Here is a 21,428-nt window from a genome sequence, read left to right as displayed (position 1 = left end):
AAGTTTTTTTTCCCCCATGAATGATAAAGATTATTCATTACATTGTGAGCTAATGTTTCATATCCATTTGGGTATGAATGTATGAGCATGTCTGCCTTAGGTGGATAAAATAACTAGAAAAGCATTTTGTAAACTCATTTTTTTTTTCAAAGATCCATTAAAAACTTATTCATATTGATCATTTCATTAATTATGCCATGACTTCCACCTTCCCTGGAAAATATAAATGATTTAAGATTTTTTTTAAATCCTTCTGCCCAATGGGAAGGGTAACAAACATGCTGTTGTAGTAAGATATGGCGTTGATGCTTAAGAATTTAGGAAAAGGTGCAGTGGATTGCACTTTTTAACCTCTTTAAACCCCTAAATGGGGGTAATAATTCAGAATGCATAAAATTCCACCGCTAAAATGTCCACCAGCAGGTGGAGCCATTGCGCGCGGCTCCAAGCTGACACCAAAAGTTCCAAACCCCACAGCTCTGGAACGATTATAGCTAGAGGTCTGAAACTTTCTGCATTTGTGGCTGACATGATATAGAACAAATATAATGCACTAAAACCTGCATTTTCTCAAGAATGTCTTTATTACTCTTGTTAAAAAAGACCTATCATTTCTGAGAATAAAAAACAACAACTCTGAGTCATGTTTGAACTAATGCAGGTTTTAATTCCTATATTAGGAAACTAGAGGGTGTTAGCTTTCAAATAATGTATTGCACATGTAATTTGGGCTTACAGTTCCTAACTTATTTGCTTTTCCATTTGGGTATGCAAAATAGGCGAGGATTACCCAAAATGGTTAAGTCAAAATGTCCCATAATCCACTCCCAGCTCTCTCTGTACGCAGATGGAACATCTTCCCTGTCTGTGCATGACTTCTCTCGCCTCCTGTAGTCCAAAAATGTGGCTACATGTAAATGTTTACTCCAACTTGCTCACACCAACTTTGTCCATATACTTCCACGGTACGTATAACATAATTTCATAAAACAAATCAGATGGAGGGTTAGCCTGAGCTGCTGCAGCGCATCGCCAGGAGGAAACCTATGCAGAACATGCAAGCTCCACACAGATAGGTCACTGTTAAGACAAGGACTCAAACTTTATAAAGCTCCCTATTGAAGAACTGCAGCAAAGAGGTGTGTTTTTTGTTATGTTTCCATCAAATAAACAAGTTTTATGGCTTACCATAGCTTGTGTAAACATTTGCAGTTCGCTCTGCTCAACTAGGACAAGAAACTGGAACCATTCACTTTGGTAAGAGCAGACCGACATTCAGCTTCCATCTGAATCTCATGTGAAACAAAAGATGAGTATTTTTCAGAGTCACACATGCCTACTGTTGAATTTGGTGAAGGATCTATGATACTGTGGGCTAATTCCTTTTCCAAAGAAAACCTCCTTAGAACAGACAGCATCTCTTAAATACCAGGACGTTTTCAACTGTATCATGCTACTATAGGCTTAGACGGCCGGAGGACATAGGAACCACTTTTCGTCATTCATTAGTTCAACCACTAACGTTACACTACCTCTGCTTTTTCTCATAGAAGCTTAATCTAGTTTGTTCCAGTTTGCCTGTGATGCCTCCCCCAGAGAAAAGTATTAGCCGTGCTGCTGCCATCAACACCTTTGTTTATAGATGTCGGAGCTTGGCTTGTTTTTCAGTGCAGTCCAGTTTCTCTGACTGTGACTAACTGTATGTCCTCTCTTTCATCCTCTGACAAGAGAGCTGGCTCAGAGCTCATCTGCCTGGCTGTGTTTCCTGTGGAGCTGGTTTACAGTTGCATTTTGTATCTATGCTTCTATCTCCTTGAACCCTCCTCGGCCGCGGCAGATGGCAGCTTATAGTGAGCTCGAAGGTTTTTTCCTCCTAAAAAGACTCTCCACTGTTGCTATGAGCATTTTTGGTGTGAGGATTGCTTTAGAGTCGATGCAACTAGCTGGTTTTCATTCGATAGAAAACTTTGAACCAATCTTACTGTATGATCTGGTCGAATTGTCTCTGTAAAGTGCCTTGAGATGACATGTGTCAATTGGCGCTATAAAAAATACACTGAATTGAATTAACTCGTGTTAGTATCTGTCAGAAAACTGTAGACTGAGTTATCGATGGGTCCTTTAGCAGGATAACTATACAAATCAGTATAGATATGATTAAACAGACAGGACGTCAACCTTCTTCGACAAGCATCTCAGTTCCAGACCTAAATAGAAAAGCTGTGGGCTGGGAGGGAAACAAGAGAATATCTAAAAACAGCAACACTCAAGGTTTCACCTTTTATTGATTTGTTTTACAGACAAGCTTTCCATAAAAACCAAAGTTTGGAAGGCATGCATGTAGACATGTATAATTATACTGTGTTACTCTTTTCTTCCCATCAGCAGCTTTTAAAAGCACAGTTTGATATATTTTATATATATTTGTTACAGTGCAGGACCCCTGACTGCAGCAAGCTTGAAGCTCATTTTCTCTTAAATACTCTTTATAGAATCTGTAATGTTGAAAGCAAACTTCTGCAGTGACCCGTTCAGACTTCAGTCCGTAGCTCCAAACTGGTCCACCAACATTCCTTCATCAAATCACAGATTTTAAGTTACAGTAAATTCAAAAAACAAATTCAGATTAAAGTAAACATGGTGCAGATGTAAGACAAAGCATCAAGAACATGTAAAACAAAATGTGATCGTTTTAATTTGGCTGACAGTGGAAAAAGTTTTATTTTTATTTAAAAAAAAAGAAAAATAGTTCCCTTTATTCAACCAAACTTTTAAGTGCATTTTGTATAAAAATGAATTCCTTTTAAGGTCCATACAGATGGTATAAACAGTTAAAACCTGAAGTCCTGACTGAAAAGGATATCAGCAGCAGCACTTGAAGTATCAGTGTGTGTAGAAAGCCGATATTATAACCAAGATGTCTGATATGAATATACCAGGACCGTTCAAAGAATGGCAGAAGGTGTAAGGCAGAACGTCCTCAGCAGATCGACAGGAACAGGAGAACACGGCCATCTGATGGAGACGGGGCCCTGGGGACACAAAGGAAAGAGACCAGGCTCACCCAGGAATCTTTAACCTTTCCAAATCTTACCTTTAAACTGCTTTCCTTCTATATTCAGCCTTATAACTGAGACATTTCATTTGGTTATCCTTTAAAATACATCTATTCTAATTAGTTTCCCCTTCTTGACATAAAACTGCTATAAATAGAGCAGTGCTAACGTGTTTAATATGCAGCAGAAAAGCCTCCAATCTTTCCTTTTGTTCAATAACTGAAGTCCGGGCTTTTTCAGTGGCAAAGAACAGCCAGTCCTCTAACCTCGCAGATGCTGTAATTAAAAAACAGCTACATTTAAATGTACTCTACTAAAACAAGGTTATGATTGGATTCTGAAATCGCATTACTAGGATTTATGGGTTCTTCCTCAGTTTGACGCCAAGTTTATCTTCTAGGTGCTCTAAATAAAGCTCCCCAGTGCCTTAAATGTCTCCTGTGATTAACTGGTGTATGTATTAGGATATTAACATATTTATTAGAACTGTCGGAGGTGTGGGTCTCTAGTCAGAAAACTCTTAAACTCCCGTGTCTACAATGGCAAAGAGAGAGAGAAACACCAGAAATGTTTCTATGTAAGAAAAGAATAAAAAAAAAGGGCTAAGCTGAAAAAGAGAAACAATCAGCTTTAATCTTAGTTTTTATTTCAATAATATATCATAATCCCATTGTGAAAGCAGGCTGTAAAGCTGATAAGGGATGGTAACTGTTTTCTTTATCATTTTCAAAATGAGTTGGCAATATTTCCATTAGCCTGACTTTTTAGATTATATTTAATTTTCGGCGCACACATTTTAGTTAACTAGTTTCCTTAATTTTGGTTAAATGCAATGGATTTATTTGTTTTTCTCTGAGTTGCCAGTTTCCTTTGGAGCTTCTGCTGGAGGGCTACAATGAGCTCCAGCTTTCTTCTCCTTATATGGTCGATACCGCCTCCTCAGTGGGTCACACCACTTGTTTTAATGGGAGGGGAAATTTGTTTAGCTATTCTTTGTTTTGGATCTTTGTGTTAATACCTGAAATAAAGTCTGTTTTTTGACCTCTGTTTTTGGGCCCAGTTGATCATTTTTGAACAATAAATTAACACCTTTTTAGAAACTATTAAATAGTTTTCTGGATGGTTTGTGCAAATCTCTCACACCCATGTAAACTAAAATGAGAGGAAGCAGATAAAACCCATCCAGGTTTTATCACAAACTAAACTGACCTTACCCTGCTTTACCCCAGATATTCTTTCAGATAATCATTTGTAGGTCAGCTGCTGTTATACAATGTGCTCAGATAAAACATTTTATCTTTATCTACAACGTCAAAAACTTTAGACCCAGAAGATTCCACATGTAAATAAGACTCGAAAGGCTCCTGGATCTACAGCACTCCTCGTGGATCACCGTCTCCTGCTCGCCACAAAGAAGCAGATAAACCAGCAGAAAGGTTGTAAAAGGTTCTGGAAGCACTTTGCTGGAGATCTAAGTTATAGTTAGATTACTAAACAGATGAGATTATGTTTAATTTGTTCTGCGTTTCATTTAACAACCTAGAAATCATTTAAAATATGATTGACAGTAAAAACAAAAACATTTCTGTCTTTAGTTGTGGTTAGTTGTGAGAGTAAAGGGTTTTAAACTTTCTTTTTTGATTTAAAAATACATCAAAATCAATAGTAATGTCTGCTTCAGTCCAAGTTTTTTTTCATTATTAAGAGCCATAAACATAGAAGAAAATAATGTTTATCAGGAGCTGTGAAAAGGGAAATGTTATTTCTGGGTATTTTTCATTTTTTTAACTTATCTTATATCTCTGTATTCAAACTGACAAAATATTAGAGGTGTCCTAAATCTGGCCCCAGGAACTATCTAAGGTCCCTAGAATAGTTTAGCGCAGCCCTGAGCCTCAAATCAAAGACCGCACAAATTTTGCCCCATTAAATGGAGCTGATTCACAAAAAGACTTTCTGTAACAGACTGTTTTTCAGTTTTATTAACAGAAAATGTTAAGTCATTTTTTTTTTCTTTTATAAGGCAGTTTTTTACTGTTTATATTAACTTTGTGATCAATATTAAAGGTGTTACACTTAGAACAGACCTGAGCGCACAACTCATTACATGTGGCTAAACAAAAAAAATGTAGAACAAAATAGAGAACATACAACCCAAACAGTTAGAGAAACTGAGATGTTTATATATATATATATATATATATATATATATATATATATATATATATATATATATATATTTAAAACAAATGTCCAGGACTCTTATTAGACGTACGATTTGTTCTTTCCTATATAATATTACTCATATTACTTTTGTTCATTAAAATGTTGCAGGTTTGATTTATTGATGATCAAGTAAAAAAAAAATCGCTAATCTTTGAATTTTCCGAGAGAAATTAACCGATTCTGGCCAACGAGAGAAAACATTGCTTTCAGATGCTTTGCTCTGGAGGTGGAACAGTGATGCACTCTCACCACTAGAGGGCTCCCTCTGCTTTATGCTCCTACAGACTGGGTCGTGTATTGTGGTGACCTTCCACCAAGAGCTTTCATCACTTTCTGTGCAACCTAAGTTCCAGACATCCATGCAAACATGGAGGTAGTATTTTCACTTCTTTTCACAAACTAAACATAATTTCCCTTTGTTATGGATGTTGTTAATATTCCCATCCCCTTCACAGAGCTAAAATCCACAGCAGTGATGGTCTGTGGCTAAATGAAATGCTTACCTGTTAGGAAACTTTCTGAATCAGGGCTTTTTCTGGATCATGTTTATCCTCCAGATCTTCATCTGAGTCTGAATACAAGGCAGAGAACAATCATTTAAAAACCTAAAGAGTGAATTCAGATCTACAAACCAGCTGCAGGTCAGTCTCAGATACAACAACAACTAAAATATGTAGAATATTAAGTTTCACATTAAAGCTTTTTTAAATTAATTGTTGAAGAGGAATCTACATTCATGACGCCAATGGATAACTTAGCGTCCTCTGCTAATATTTTCTCTGGAAAGAGGAGGAGGAAGTAAAATGTTAGTGAAGGATATGTTGAGTATGTCAGAGTGAGAAAACTGACCTGCCAGGGACTCTGGTGGAGAGTAAAACTGTCCGTCAGATAAAGGACCGGGCCCCATGGGAGGAGCGTTCTCAGTGGCGTCCACAAATAACTGATATCCTGTAGACAAGAGAGGGCACACATCCATCTCACCAGGGAGCTTAAACTGAGTTCATATGATGATCTTTACTTTTCATCGAACGTTAATTGTTTGTCTGTGGTTTAAGTCCAGACTCACTGTGCTCATCCTCCATCTCCTGAGGGAGCACCTTAAAGTCCAGCAGCCATGTTTCTATCCAGGCCAAGACGAAGGAGATGATGGGAAGCAGGTATCCGAATGCACCCTGAGAGAGCAGCTACCCTCACAAACAAAGAGAGAAAAAAGATTTTCTGCTAAAGTAAACATTTATGTGACTTAAGAGTGAAACAAACCGGCTGTAGAAATATCACATTTTCAATTGCTTTGTTTTTCTTTACATTCATCATGGAACCAGATGAATCTGAAAAATATATATATATAAAAAAAAACTCATTCTGAACTTTAAAAAACTGCAAAAAAACAAAAACAAAACAGCAATAAAATACGGTCTTGATTTCAATAGTTTAAAGCAGCACTCAGTAGTCATGCTCCTATTGCACTGATGTAAACAGCTGTTAGATGCTGCAGCTCACAGAGAGCTGTCACTCTGCTGCGTTCACATCGTAAGCTTCTTGAACAGCAGGAGCAGCCAGTCTATTTGCAAAGTCTATGGTTGATGTGCATGAGGGCGCGTCAAAAGTTCCAGCAGCGCATTTCAAGCAGCTGGAGCGGCGTGTTATAAAGCAGCTGAATCGAGTTGGAAAATCTAAAATTTTGCTGCTCGACAAGTCACAACAACTAATCAGAGAGAGATTACACTATGCGTTGGCGTCCTAATAGGATATGCAGGCATCGATGCAGGTCAGCAGGTCATCCCACTGGGCTCAGATGAGATGGAAACCACCCTTATCAGCATTAGGCTCTTAAAGTAGGCAGTGAAACGCTCCATCAACTGAACGTCTCTGAAGTATCTGGTGAATCCAGACATGGAGCTGAGGCACCTGATGACAGGGTTCTCTAGGTTTATTTAGTAAAAAAAAAAAAAAAAGCCTAGCTGCAGTTTTATTTTTATATTGTACAAGATGCGTGCAAAGAGAAGGTTAGCTCCTCCCAATGCGATTCAGCCCCTGGACAATATGCTTTGCCGATGTGCATCAAAGGTGCTGCTGACGCACGTCTGACCTTCATGTGGACAAGAATCAAAAATGAAGCATCAGACGCTTCTTTGTTTCCTCAAAACACGTTTGGTTTGAAAGCAGCTTTGCAGCAAGAAGATGCAGATAACGACCAAATGGTGGGTAGTATTTTACATTAGCTAATGTTAACTATGGTGTATCAGTCTTTTAGCTGGAAAAATACTTTTATAGAAGTCTGCCGCTTGATTTCACTGATTTGTAATTGCTCTCATAAGGTGATTCAGCCTCCCCATGTTACGTAGTTATATTGCTAAAAATCAAGCACTCTAAAATAACAATAGTAACACTAAGATTAGCAGTCAAAGGAGGAGGATGATGCCTCCACCCATCCTCACCACCTTCTACAGAAGCACCATAGAGAGCGTTCTGACCAGCTGTCTGACTATGTGGTGTGGAGGCTGCAGACCCTCAGACTGGAAGAAAGTGAGGAGAGTGATGAGAACAGCAGAGAGGATCATAGGGGCTCCTCTTTAAAAGACATTTCATCCTAGCATTGTGTGTCCCGAGCCCGTAATATTATAAATGACCCCTCACACCCCCACCATGGACTGTTCTCCCTGCTGCCCTCTGGGAAGAGACTTTGAAGCATCCGATGCAGGGCCAGCAGGTTTAAAAAAAAACAACAACAAAAAATTCGTTGAATGTTGGAAACTGTCAATCGTATACCGGTCTTATATTTACAAATGATCACCATGTTTACATTTTATCACTGATGCACTTTAAAAATGTAAATGTCTTGAGAGCTGTACTGAACGAAATTTCTTTTTTTATACACTCTGTGTGTGCAAAATGATAATAAAGTCCGTCTAAGTCAAACAACACGTTTACAGGGTCTGCATCAGTTTTTATATACCTGTTTTTTTGCAGTCTTGTCTCAATCTAATTCTCATCTTTTCCTTTTCCTGTTCTGACAGTTAATTTCTTTGCCCTTTTTGCCGTCTCCAACATCTCATAAATAAAAGCTATCACCTTGGGGTAGCACAGTGAGGCGTGTTGTTACTATAACCAGTGGCTTTATATTGGGCTGCTTGTCACACCACCAGAATGAGAACAGAGTCATGAGTCACTGCCGCTGGGTTCACAGGCACAGAAACTTTAAATGTGGTTTTCTAACCAGAGTCAGTAGGGAGTGTGAGAGACCATAAACACTTTGATTACCATCACAGGGACTTACAGGAAGATTTATTAAAGCAAAATGTTACTTAGTGCTGCTTTAAAGGCTTTGCAGAAACAAACTCATTTTTTCTTTTGTATTTTACAGTAAATCCTGTTCAGAGATCACTTTAACTCAAACATCACTAAAATATAATGCTACTTTATGACATGATAGTTTTATCCTCCAATGGCTGAAAAAAATATAAAGAAGTAGCATTTTCCAGCCGGGAAAAGGATACAGAAACAGATGCTATACTCAACCCGATCCTGCCATATTTCACATTATTATATCTCATCCATGTTATTTTAAAGAGAGATTAACATGAATCTTAGGAAAGGTCAGAATAGATCAAAATATCCCATAAATGTTTATCTCTGCAGCAGCGCATCTCTTACCTTTGATAAAATGACTTTAGCGATCAGGAAAGCACAGCTGGTTGCAGTAGTTATCTGTACAATGAGAAAAACAAACACAGGGCCAAACACTGCATGTTAATAGCATGAACTTAATAATTCAACATTTACCTCTGACAGAAGCATTCAATCCAAATTACTTTAGATGGGTTTAAAAAAATCAACAAAATCATCATCATTAAATGAATAACTGAGAACATCTTGGCTGCTTCTTGTTAAATATATGAAAGTCTTTACTGCTAGAGCAGTTAAAACAGTGATTGGGACATTAAAGGGGTCATAGAATGATTATATAGGGTATTTGGTCATTAAGGTCTCTGAATAGGGTGTGTAACATTGGTTGGGCTGAAAATGGCATATTTGCTGTTCTACGAGCCCTAATGCAAGCCTGGTTAAGAGCCCCAGAATGAAACGACAGGTTTTCTTCTTTTATGGTATGCTCATGAATATTTAGATACGCTGTGCACTGTTTGGTTGGTTTACAACGAGCGAAGCTGCTGAGCAAAGACGCATCATAGCAACAAGCACTCACTCACTGAAATATCGAATAGTTGATATTGTAGGGTGACCAAACTTGTCCTACTATTCATACGTAAGAAAATGTCCAGGGGAATTTCGAAGTCGTCTCGGCCTGTCAATCACCCGCACTACAATTGTGACGACAGTTCGTGTCACCTCAGGGTGCAGCTTTGGTTCTCCTACTTTGCATGTACAACTTTTAACGAGAGGCAATAGGCAAACATTCTTGCACCCTAGGGAGGATATATGTCATCAATCTGACGAAAAAACAAGACAGCCTCACTCGAGATTAAAGATTAAATATTTACCTTACACATCTAAAAAATAGATATCAATATATTTCAAAATATTAACATTTTATAATTACATTTTAATTAGTTTTTCTTATTAAGGTCATTTGGTGGGTGCGATGGCGCCCTAGCGCCCTCTATCGGCCATCTTGATAAACTGACTGCTCAGTTGATGTTTTGAGCTGGACTTTTTCACTTAAAAACATTAAAACTACTTTTTCCCACTTATCACAGCCAATATAGCAAAGCCGCTCTCTGCCATTGAAAGCAGGAGCAGCAGACGCATCTGTACACGTTTTACTGGACCTGCTTCAGGAGCCTCAAACAATGGCGTACATATCGGTAAGCAGAGACTGCAGTTTCTTAGGACCCCACGACCTCTTAGGGGCCCCGTCACTGACATCTGGAAGGTCCCCTACGCAATTGTGGACTAGGACGTACTTCATATGGGGCCCATCCAGATAATGTTGCTTGCGGGCCAATTGTTGTGTCGTTACGCCATTGGCCTCAAAGGTGCACTTGAGTAGCATCTGACCTTAATATGTACAAGCATCAAAAATGAAGCAGCAGAAGTTTTTTGCTGCTTCAACTGCATGCGGTCCGAACGTAGCATAAGATACACATGTCTAATTATAGTCCAATGTTTGGAGAAACCTAAACACCTAAAACCAATTATCCAGCATAGTGGTAGAGGGATGATGATTGGGGTTTGTTCTGAACCCTGGCACCTTGCAGTCACTGAGTCAGCCAATGACTCCTCTATAAACTAACATAATCAGGAGGGCATCTCCTGAAACTAGGCCCAAACTGAATCATCAACACAAGGAAGATCCCAAACACAGCAGCAGATCAGAAAGCAGCAGATCAGAAAGCATATTATCAAAAACAGCATTCTACAAGCTATTGCATCTGTGCAAGTATCATCACCTCAGTGACAGAATTGGAAATGTTCCATATATGTAGATGTTAAAAAAAATGAAAAGCATAAGTAAATGTGGATAAGGAAAGAAAAAAAAAGGTCACACGCTTAAAAAGAGAAATACTTACAGCGACCGCCCACCAGTGACGCAGCTTGCAGATGGCGTAAGCGAGTATGAGGGCTGCAAACCTGAAGACGGCCAGCAGCTGATGAAAGAAACAAAGAAAGTTAAAGTCAGGAATTCAGATTAAAAATGCTTTCTGAATGTAAAGCCTGAAAGGGTCTTACAAAAATGTCGAAGAAAGAGGCATGATAGTCATAGTGCAGAACTTCCTTTTCCAGCTGCGCCTGAACGCCTCCACTCACCTGTTAAACACAAAGACATTTTGGGGGATTTAAGGAGGCCTGAGTCAGAGCCTCGCCGTCGAACAATGAAACGGAAAAGTTGATTTAATGAACAATAAGACATGGTGGGTGTGAAGCTTGACAGAACCTTTTAGTTTTTCTTAAAGGGGAACACCATTTTTTCTTGTTTTTTTACATTTGGCCCTTGATTTTACGTTATTACATCATGTTCTACTCACCCATATTAATTTTGTGTCATTTGGAGTCGTTCTAAAGATATTCCGTTAGGTTATATCCAAGTAACGTCTTCCTATGAGAAAACGACTTGAAGGCACAAACTAAACTGTTCATAATTTATTCTTTGTGGTACGCCAGCATTCAAAACATGTAGGCAAATCACGGTACCCCAGACATCCGTGGCTATATTTTTTATATTTATATTTTTTTAAAACAAAGCGGAGTGTGTACATTCGCGCGCCGGACTGGAGTCATAATAGACAGCCCAGGCCACAGGCTACACTCTACCCCTACTATTCATTCGGCTATATTTATATAAAAAAATATAAACATAAAAAATCTAACCACAGATGTCTGGGTGACAATGATTCGCCTTCATGTTATGAATTCTGGCGTACCATAAAGAATAAATGATGAACAGTTTAGTTTGTGCCTTCAAGTCGTTGCCCATAGGAAGACGTTACTTGGATTACAAAACCGAATATCTTCGGAACAGCTTCAAATGACAACAAACTCATATCGGTGAGTAGAACATGATGAAATAACGTAAAATCAAGGGCCCAACGTAAAAAAAAAAAAATCGGCGTTCCCCTTTAAAGGCACAAAACAAAAACAAGAACCTGCTTGACTTATTCTAAGTTCCACTCAGTAGATATGTAGATTCAATATTTAAAATCCTCAAAATTTGAAGAGCATTCCGAATGATTACTTCCTCATTATGTGGCGATATCAAATATACGATCAAAAATTGAAACAGGCTTAACTAAAACATATGCAAACAGTCATTTGAAGATAACTTTAAAAAATTTAAAGCTGAAAACAGAGCTGCTCCATTAATGACTACATGTCACCAATCATTGGATGCTGGTTTGTAAACAGTTAAAATGTTTTTATCTAGACACAAACTGAGAGTTTCCTACAGGACCTGATCTTTTATCTCCAATGATAAGACCATTGGTGTCTAGCTGGGGGTTTTGTTCTGGATCTGCCGCCATAGACACTTTAAAAATACAAAGAGCATGAGAGGCTGTTCTTGTATGGTAATAAAAATTGATAATTGAACTTTATTGATCCCACACTGGAGAAATTCACATCTGAATTTGACCCATCCCCTTTGGGAGCAGTGGGCTGCCACTATGCGGCACCCGGGGAGCAGTGTGGGGTTGAGGGCCTTGCTCAGGGACCCAGAGTGCAGGCGTTGGGGATCGACCTAGGTACTTGTAACCTTCTCAGAGCAGAAGCACACTGCTCTTACTACGAGGCCATCACTCCCCCATTGAATGAATGGTATGCAGGGTAACCTGCCCCTTATCCAGTTAAAATACACAAATATAAATGAAATGGGAATGATAAAGTGCACTTAAATTCTGAAAAAAACATGTAACCTTGTTGACAAAAATGCATGTGAAAACCGTCCCTGTAGTCTCATCCAGTAGGAGGATGTTTTGCAAGTCAATAACTGGATGCAATCAACTGTTTTCCAAACCAATCTGGCAGCATCGTCTCTGTAAAGTGCCTTTAGATGACATGTGTAGTGAATTGGTGCTATATAAATAAACTGAATTGAGTTGTATGCAGACATTTGAGCCATTATGTATAAGTTAGGCCATAATTTAGAGGAAAATCACAATAAAGGTTTAGTCATTCCAAACTGGAGGAAAAGAGTTTATATTAACTTTTAAAAGGCTGAAATTAAGAGATTTGTGTTCAACTGTGGATATATAAATCTGATCATAACTTTAAATTTTCTCTTAGCAGAACAAAAACTAAAAATCTGAGTAATTATAAAGAGGAGGAAGTGACCTAAAAGGTTGAAAAGTTCAAAAAGCTTTTTATAGATTAGCTTTATTCACTCCCAATGATTCACTGCTTACATCCAACCAAATACATTAAAGAAAAGCAGGTTTGCAGCCTGCAGAGATACTGTAAGGTTGAGGTTGAACCTGTTGCAACTGAATAATTCTGGGAATAGCAGCTACAAAAAGAAACAACCGTTTCCTCCTACTGAGCACAAACCTGACCTTGAACCGCTCCACCACAGCAGCCTGACCTCCTGCTAGCCAACCGCAACATGACTCAGACACAGTTTGTTAAGTAAAAGCAATAAATCCAACAAAGGAGACAGTATGTCAGCATATGCTCATGAAGTAAATGTTTAACCGAGTGGTAAAAATGTTATGAAAGGACATTTTTCTTAAAATAAAATGGATATTCTAATTTTGATCACAAGCTTTTGTAGCTTAATCTCTTAAGAGTTCTTGTATTATTTATGACTGGAGATAAAAATAATGTGAAATAAAGTCATTTAGTGTTGAACAGATGAAATGTGGCTGAATTTAAAATCATTCTTTTAGTTCTTACTCTTATTAGTTTTACCCAGTGACTCTACCTACTTATTCTCATGTTGAAGAGCCAATAAAATGTTTCATGTATGGTTACCATATAGAGTAAATCATTAGCTGATTCACACAACCTTAAACCAGCTTAATAAAATATAATTTAAAAGCAACTTTGGGAGATAAAATGGACAGAAATGTGCCTTAATGACAGTTTATGCACAAACATTCTTTTCACCGTTAACAATAATGGAGGCGTGCAGTTTAACCTCCACTTGTCTTACGTTTAGCTCAATAATCCAGAGCAGAGTGATGAACAACAGGTCAAAGGTGACAAAGAGGCAGAACGTCCTCCGCACGTCTGAGATGCACTTCTTCTCTCCGGGTTCGTACGACTCCACCCTTACAGATTGCTGCGTGCTGCTGACAGACCCCATCCCTCTGGCGGTCAGCCGTGAATCCACGCTGCTGCATCGGCTTTCCATCCCTGGTTCCCCCCGTGGACAGGATAGGCCCCGCCCACTGCTCAGAACGAGGTCTCAGAGTCGCCAGTGGTGGGTCATGTGGGTGTTTACAGTCAGTTTGTGGGGGTTAAACACATCACAGAATCTGAAAGAAAAATGACAGAAAGATATTAGTTTTCCTCTCTCTCAGATGAATATTCATCAATCCTTAATGGTTCAGGGGAGATGTGGCGTACCACAGAGATGCGTCCTTGGTCTCCTCCTATACTCTATAAAACTAAGTCTTAATTTTTTCCTGCAAAAACCTGCATTTTGTACATTTCCATGTTTTATATAAATGGCTCTGAAGTGCACGCAATAACAAAACATACATTCTTATCAGGGAGGAGGTCCAGGGAACGAGTCAGGACATGTTGGAGGAACTATGTCTCTCAGCTAGCAGGGGAGCGCCTTGGGCTTCCCCCCCAGCAGAGCTGGAGGAGGTGTCAGCGAAGAGGGAAGTCTGGGAGTCTCTGCTGAGACTGCTGCCCCTGCGACCCATCTCGCATTAAGCGGAAGATAACGACACAAGAAAAGATCATGACGTTTGTATACATGTGACAAGAGTTTTTAAATTGGTTGCACAGTCCAATCATTTAAATGAGAAGAAATCATTTCAGCATGCGCAAAACTGTCAACCCGAAAACACTTAAATAGTAAAAGAAGAAGTGGCCTGTTTTGTAAACAAACAAATACCTTTTGCCTCCATCCTCAACTTCAGCTACTCTTTGTGAATGACGAGCACATTTATTTTTCTTCATTTATTCAGGTATGTCCGTTGATGTATTTCTTTGCGACTACGCACCTTCAACGCATCATTTTGTTTTTGGTGTTTATTTTAGTTTAGTAAAGGGCTCAGCAGCACCTTATGGTAACTGCTCCTTTGCTACAGGGGTAGAGGGCAGGAGACATGTTGATCTGCACATTGCATATACAGTAGAGCAAGCTCTGCAAAGGACCATGAACAAAGGTTACTAAAGTGAAAAACGGCATGTTGCTGTTACACACGTGCACAGTGGAGATTATTTTACTCTAAAGATCTTCATGGGTGTGTACAGGGACGCTGATCGGAATGGCGATCAAAAAGAAAAACACCTGAATAAAAATTCAATCGACCGAATCAGATTAGAATCTTCAGTCTGACATGAAATATTTCTGAACTGATCAGGCCTTCAGCCCCATTATTTGTGTCCATGTAAACATAGCTACTGGCAGTGATTGGCCCAAAAGGTTGTGCAACAAAATGGGTATGCAAGGCCTGTTTGATGAGTTTATTTCTGTTAAAATGGTCGAAAAGCAGTGCCCGACTTTTATTTGTTCAATTTTATAGGATTTTTTTTAATCTATTTTTACATTTGCCAGTTCAAAGTTATTTCTAAGGCCATTGTGGGTCTTTCTTTTATTAAACAAAGGAGTACTAATAATTTTGTCCAAGTTTGTACTTCTGAATATTCACTTGAAGAGTGAAATCACACTATCAAGTGTTTTACATTATTCAAAACATACTTTATAGTTGTACACTATTAGCACATTTCTGATTTTAAAGGTTACATGTTAAATAGAACAAGAAAATAAATATGCAATAGACACACAGGGCCAATTTGGGCTATTTTGAACTTTATAGTTAAGTCACTTGATAAACTGTACAGGGATATTTCCTGCGTTGCTATATAAACCCTGAAGGAATCTGTTTCTTTGGCTCAGAAGGCTTTTCTGGTAACGTAGGTTAGCTTAGGGAAGTGAAACAAACTGTACATTTGAATAAACTGTCATTAACTTTTACAAAGAGGAAAAATGGCACATGATTCAAACTTCAGCAGCTTTTTCTCATGACATGTTTTATCTAAACAATTTTCACAAAAGAAGCTTTAGCATTTTTGTTTGATTTAGAAAACTAAGAGCCTTTTCAATCCAGTTAAACCAGAGAACATGCAGAAAACTTGTATAAAAGTAAAAACCACAACTTAGTGTTAAAGTAATTTAAAAAAAAACTGCTAAAAGAAATACCTTATGATGGTTCTTGATGTCCCTGAGCAGATATTCTCTGATTCACAGTTTGTACAAAGTCACTTTGTAGTTTCCCTTAACTTCCCCTTGAGCGCTTACAGTTAAAAGGCATGAGGTCTGAACCAGATTAACCCTGAAAAGGCCAACAATACTTATCTTTAATGATAAAATATTATCATTATTATGATATTTCATAATCCAAATTGGCTAAATCCTGGTTCATTCAGTCAGTAATTACCCATTTTATTTTTAAATAAGCATCATCAGGCATTTGTGTTTATTTCCAGCTAGAACTTTAACTTCCACGCTGGTTCAGAATGACTAAACACAAAAATATGATGTCAGCCTGCTTCCTTCTAATGTATTTACTTTACAGATTTCTTGCAAATAGCTTGAATGTTTGAGAGACAGATGTTCTGAGATAGATCATTTGAAAATAGAACCTGTGGCCGACAGATTTCCCAGAATCTCATGATCTAAGAAAATACTCCCCTTGCATGGGAAGTCAAATTTATTTAATCATGTGTTTAGCGAAATGAAAATATGACCTGTGGACTTCTCACATGGGTCTGTATTTAATCTGTTTTTACTTGTTAGTTGTCCAATAAAACATGCTCTGAGCCTTATTGAGAGTCCAAATCTTTAACTTCACCCAACATACAAAACGTTTCATTGGTATGGACATTTAATAAAGACAACAGCAATGTTGTTTAGTTCCTCTCTGTAGGATCACTTGAAATTTGCATTATGTAAGTGACAGCAGTTAATAAAACATTAACCACCATAACGTAGCAGCAACAGATACAATACTTTGACTCCTTTACAGACACCTCTAGGCTGCAGCGACCAGCAAACAGAATGAATTACGTCATCTATAATAACCTATTAACACAGTGGAAACATCAGTCATGTACCCTCGGGTCCCGGAACAACTAAGTCTGATGCCGTTTCAAAATAAAAAAGGCAGTTTCTTGTCAAACCAGTTGTAATTAAAGTTGTTATAAGTTTTTTTTTAAAGCTAAAGCAACAGTTTACTGCAGCATCCGCTGAAAAACTGTTTGTTAAAATGTTCGACGATTCCTCCAAAAGGAGGTGTAGCAACAGCAGCGCCGCTGAGGATGAGTCAACATTTATTGTCTTGCATAGAATTATGAAGAACAAATACATTTCTCATTTTGATTTAGCAGTTTGGACCTAATGTGAAATTTTATTGTTAAAAAAAAAACATTTTTAATGGATATTAATATTTTAGATAACATTTGTCATTTTTTATATAAATAAAAATCTAAATGGGTCATTTTCAGCTTTACAGAAAGCACCATAGGAAGCACACACTTCCATGAGCTCAGCTGTGCTGATTTCTGAGAGATCAAATAAAATTATCTATTCATTCAGCCTGGCACAACATGGAGCCTCATCTCTGCCTATTAGAAATAGTAAAAAATAGAAAATGTGAGCAGCGACTCAAAGGTTTATAAAATCATTGGAGATGCATAAAAAGGCTCCTTGAGGTGCTTAGACTGAACGACACCTGCTTCTATGTTTATTTCTTCCTGTGCAGAATACAATATGGATCATTATCATCAACAAATTCTACTCATGGAAACACACAGAAAAAAAAAACTGAATGTAAATCAAACTGCCAAGAAGGCCTAGAGAAAAAAAATAGCATCCTGGTTATAATCTCATTTATTTCCATGTTAGGCTACATTCACACAGCAGGTCAGATACCCAATTATGATTTTTTTTTTTCTGAAATCCCATCTTTTCGGTATTTCCTTCCATACTAGTCAGTCTCAAACCCAACTTACTAAAACATCAAAACAACCTGCATGAGCAGACAGAGAACGTAGGTTTCACATACAGCAGCGCACCGTTTACGGATGCAATGATGAATGTGACTGTCACTAGTAGTTTTTAATTACATTTCAGTGAAATAATACTTATAAATAAAGAAAATAGACTGTCTGTTTGTGTCTCTGTGCTGTTATTAAACAAGCAAAAGCAGCTGAGAGAATGACCGCATCATTAACAAAGACAGAGGCTAAGAAATAAAAGGCTTGACCATTAAAACAGCCCTTCCAAAGCAATCAGTGAGATTTCTGCTGCAGAGAAGTTTGTGTGGACGTATAGTTGGAGCCCCAGAATAAAATGCAGAACGCCTATTCAGACCACAGATGCTTTGAAAAGAGTCAGATATGAATTTGACTCACTGCCACTAAAGAAGCCGTTTCTAGTTCTGTGTTTGGGCATAGTTATGGTCCATCTCATTTGGTTTCGATAAATTGGTTTGTTTTGGTTTGTATGTGAATTGACTCTCTTGCCCATATTTTTGCTCCAACACTGGTGGCGCTGTAGGGAAATCTATACCAGTGTCAAGGTAAGGGCAGTGTTTGAGGGTTTGGGAGGTCACAAAGTTTTTTACCGCTCTGTTATATACTGGTTTGCTTCCTCATATCCAAATATTACCTATATTACCTTTTCCTCTGCAGGCTGCCATAGACCACCAATGAATTTTGATCGCATTCAATACTAAGTTTGTGGATAATAAATGTGAGTGTTCCCAAACGTATCCCTGAGGCTGGACATTGCCTTATGAGCATCTTAGGACCTGGATTTTCTGAAACCAGAAATCAAAGACTATTTAAATTTCACTACAACAAAGATGTGGCCTCATTTCGCTTTTTTGGAAGGTCTAAAGATTATAAGTTGGGCTTCTTAGAAAGCTTTGAAAACTTTATATGAGAGTCACATATGAGGAAAAACATCAGACTTGGATCGCAGGCTTATTTGTGGCATTAGACAAAGATGAATCGATAAAATAAAACAAAAAGGCATATGGAGCAGTAGTGTATTTTTAACACTTGAAACTCTATTATAACAAAACATTAAACTTAAAAAAAAAAAACATTAGCAGACGCCTAAATTTCCCCTCTAAATCAAAAGCCCTTGTGCATCAAGAACCTGCTTGCAATAAAGCAGGTTGCAATCATACAACTTAATTGGTTTACAGCTATTATTAGATATGTGGGGAAAGTAAAAGCTGTGAAAAAAATGACTCTCCAGTTGTTATGGTCCGAGGATAGAAGCTGTCTGCCAGTCTCTTTATTTTATTCTTCAGGCTTCTAAAGCTTTTTTCAAGATTTCAAACATTTTGAGAAAAGATGCAGGGAGGGCAGGAAGGAGCCTGTTATATCTTCTAGGGTGGTCAGCACCTCCTTTAGGGCTGGACTTCGATTAAAGCATAGACAGAAACAGTTGAACAGTTTTGCACCGATATTTAAAAAGTTGCTTTATAATAATTACTGATGTTCTACGTTTAATGAATAAATCATCCATGTAAAGATGATTGAGGAGCAGGTTCTGAATAGATCAAGCAGTTTACTGAATGTCAACAACAAAACCGGGCAGTCAATTTTGGGTATCTCATTTTTATTACAATTTTATCTTAACCCTTTAAAGCCTGAACCATGAATTAATTGAAAGAACATTTAAATTTTTCAAAATAATGTCACAGAACCTTCTGAAAAATGTTGTATAAGTTAAATTAGATCATTTATTTGCATCAAATTTGATACATTCGGCAATTCTGTTTAATATTTTATAAATTTTCGGTTCACTACATGTGCCTGAATATTTAAGTCAGTGTTTCAACAACAAAAACACAACACTGATGATGTAGAAGTCTCAAAATTCATGTATCAAACATGATACACTGGGCTTTAAAGGGTTAAGAGTGCTGTTTCTAAAATGCAAGACTGTCTTTGTAGGGTTACACCTCAGCTATAATTTAGGAGATAAATGATTGACTCCCAATTCTCCTGTTTAAACACAGCCTGTCAGGATGTTAAGCTTTGATCACAGCTGAACTAACAGGAACCTTATAAACATTTATGATGAAGTCAAGGCTGTAATGTAAACACAACCCTACCTTCTGAGTTGGGCTACACAGACCCAGTAACTGTCATTTTTGTTTAAATTGAGTTTTATATATTTTAATTAAGAGATAATGAGATATATCTGCATATTTTCAGCAGCTTAAAACAATAGATATGCAGCTGGTTGTAAAAGCTGAGAGGGCCCAACAACAACACCTCGGAATGCTGTTTTAAACGACAGTCTGAGCCACCCTACCAGGAATGCAGACCAACGGCAAAAAGAGTAAAAAGCTAAAACTAGAAAAGCAAAACCATTGCAGCTCCCAGGTCGCTGATACCCGCATCATTGGTTTCATTTGACAACAAGCTAGCAACGAAGCTCTTATCTTCTCCTTTAGACCAAATAGTTCACTCCATAGTGACTCTTACCTCTTAAAATCTCTCGGTCAAGCTGTTATGTTCTCTGGATAAAACTCCGACGTGTCTATGCGGTGAACATCAGGCTCGCAGAGGCAAATAAATCATCCGTTTCCTCTTCGCTTGCTGCTGAGAAAGGATGGAAGTCATGCTAGCAGGCAGGTTGGAGCAAAGCATTATGGGAAGTGGAGTTTAAAGCTAGGAACAGCAGCCACTTCGGTGTGTGAGGCTCTCTGGCGGAGACTTTTACTGTGGAAGCGAATTGTTACCATATTTCAAATGAAAAAGCATTTCCAGACATGCTTTTTCATTTTAAGAATGTGGCTGCATTGTTTGACTCATAAATGAGATTAGTAATCAATCATCCTATTTGCATTGTAACTTTAAGAAACAAAGGTCTATCGCCTCCAAAGTTTCAGGAGTGAGTTTTCATCATAAAAGATGCATATAAGCCAAAAATGAAAAAGCTGGGATCTTTTTGTCATATTTAGACAGCTTCGAAAAATGTTTTATTTATTGATTATTATTGTGTTTTGTGATTATTATACAGTACCTAATCACCAAAATAACCTCATAAGTGTTATATAAACATTAGATTTACAAACTAACTTTATAGATAAGCTATCCACAGAGGCGTAGCCAGGACATTTTTATAAGGGTGCCCAGGCAATAACCAATGAGGGGTGGCCGAAAGTGGATAGACGCCAGAACCTCACCGTCAATCTACACTGTTCTACCAGGAAAATTAACAAGCCAGACATCCACGTTTTCAAAATAAAGACAAACTTTACTTTCCTACAGCCTTTGCTGACATGTAGACGCATATATTTAAACATCCATGCTTTCTAAATAAAAGGTATAGTGGATAAAACTCTTTCAGGTTTGAGTTCTGGGGTGAAAATCTTTTCCATTGTCATTACTTACCTACTTTTATCGATAATCATTCTGCATAAAATACATATTTACAAGTAGGCCTACCTTAACCTACATAAATTGATTATTTAAAAGTTTTTATTAAAATAG

The 21,428-nt window shown here is 37.8% G+C and overlaps 1 protein-coding gene across 1 annotated transcript; it reads right to left on the bottom strand.

Annotated features, from left to right (window-relative positions):
* Positions 1–2,275: 2,275 nt before the first annotated feature.
* stard3nl (STARD3 N-terminal like) lies at positions 2,276–20,581 on the bottom strand. Its single transcript, XM_015404366.1, has 9 exons — positions 20,418–20,581; positions 13,885–14,209; positions 10,971–11,048; positions 10,811–10,888; positions 8,937–8,990; positions 6,349–6,466; positions 6,132–6,230; positions 5,786–5,853; positions 2,276–3,032 (listed from the first exon to the last, which is right to left on the bottom strand). Exons 2-8 carry the CDS (start codon positions 14,083–14,085, stop codon positions 5,789–5,791), a joined length of 693 nt encoding a protein of 230 aa, XP_015259852.1. The 5' UTR covers positions 14,086–14,209; positions 20,418–20,581; the 3' UTR covers positions 2,276–3,032; positions 5,786–5,788.
* Between the last annotated feature and the right edge of the window lie 847 nt (positions 20,582–21,428).

The sequence above is a fragment of the Cyprinodon variegatus genome, unplaced genomic scaffold (genome assembly GCF_000732505.1).
Source record: "Cyprinodon variegatus isolate N-32 unplaced genomic scaffold, C_variegatus-1.0 Scaffold1711, whole genome shotgun sequence".
Taxonomy (NCBI): Eukaryota; Metazoa; Chordata; class Actinopteri; order Cyprinodontiformes; family Cyprinodontidae; genus Cyprinodon; species Cyprinodon variegatus.
This window is presented reverse-complemented; position numbering and strand designations above follow the sequence as displayed.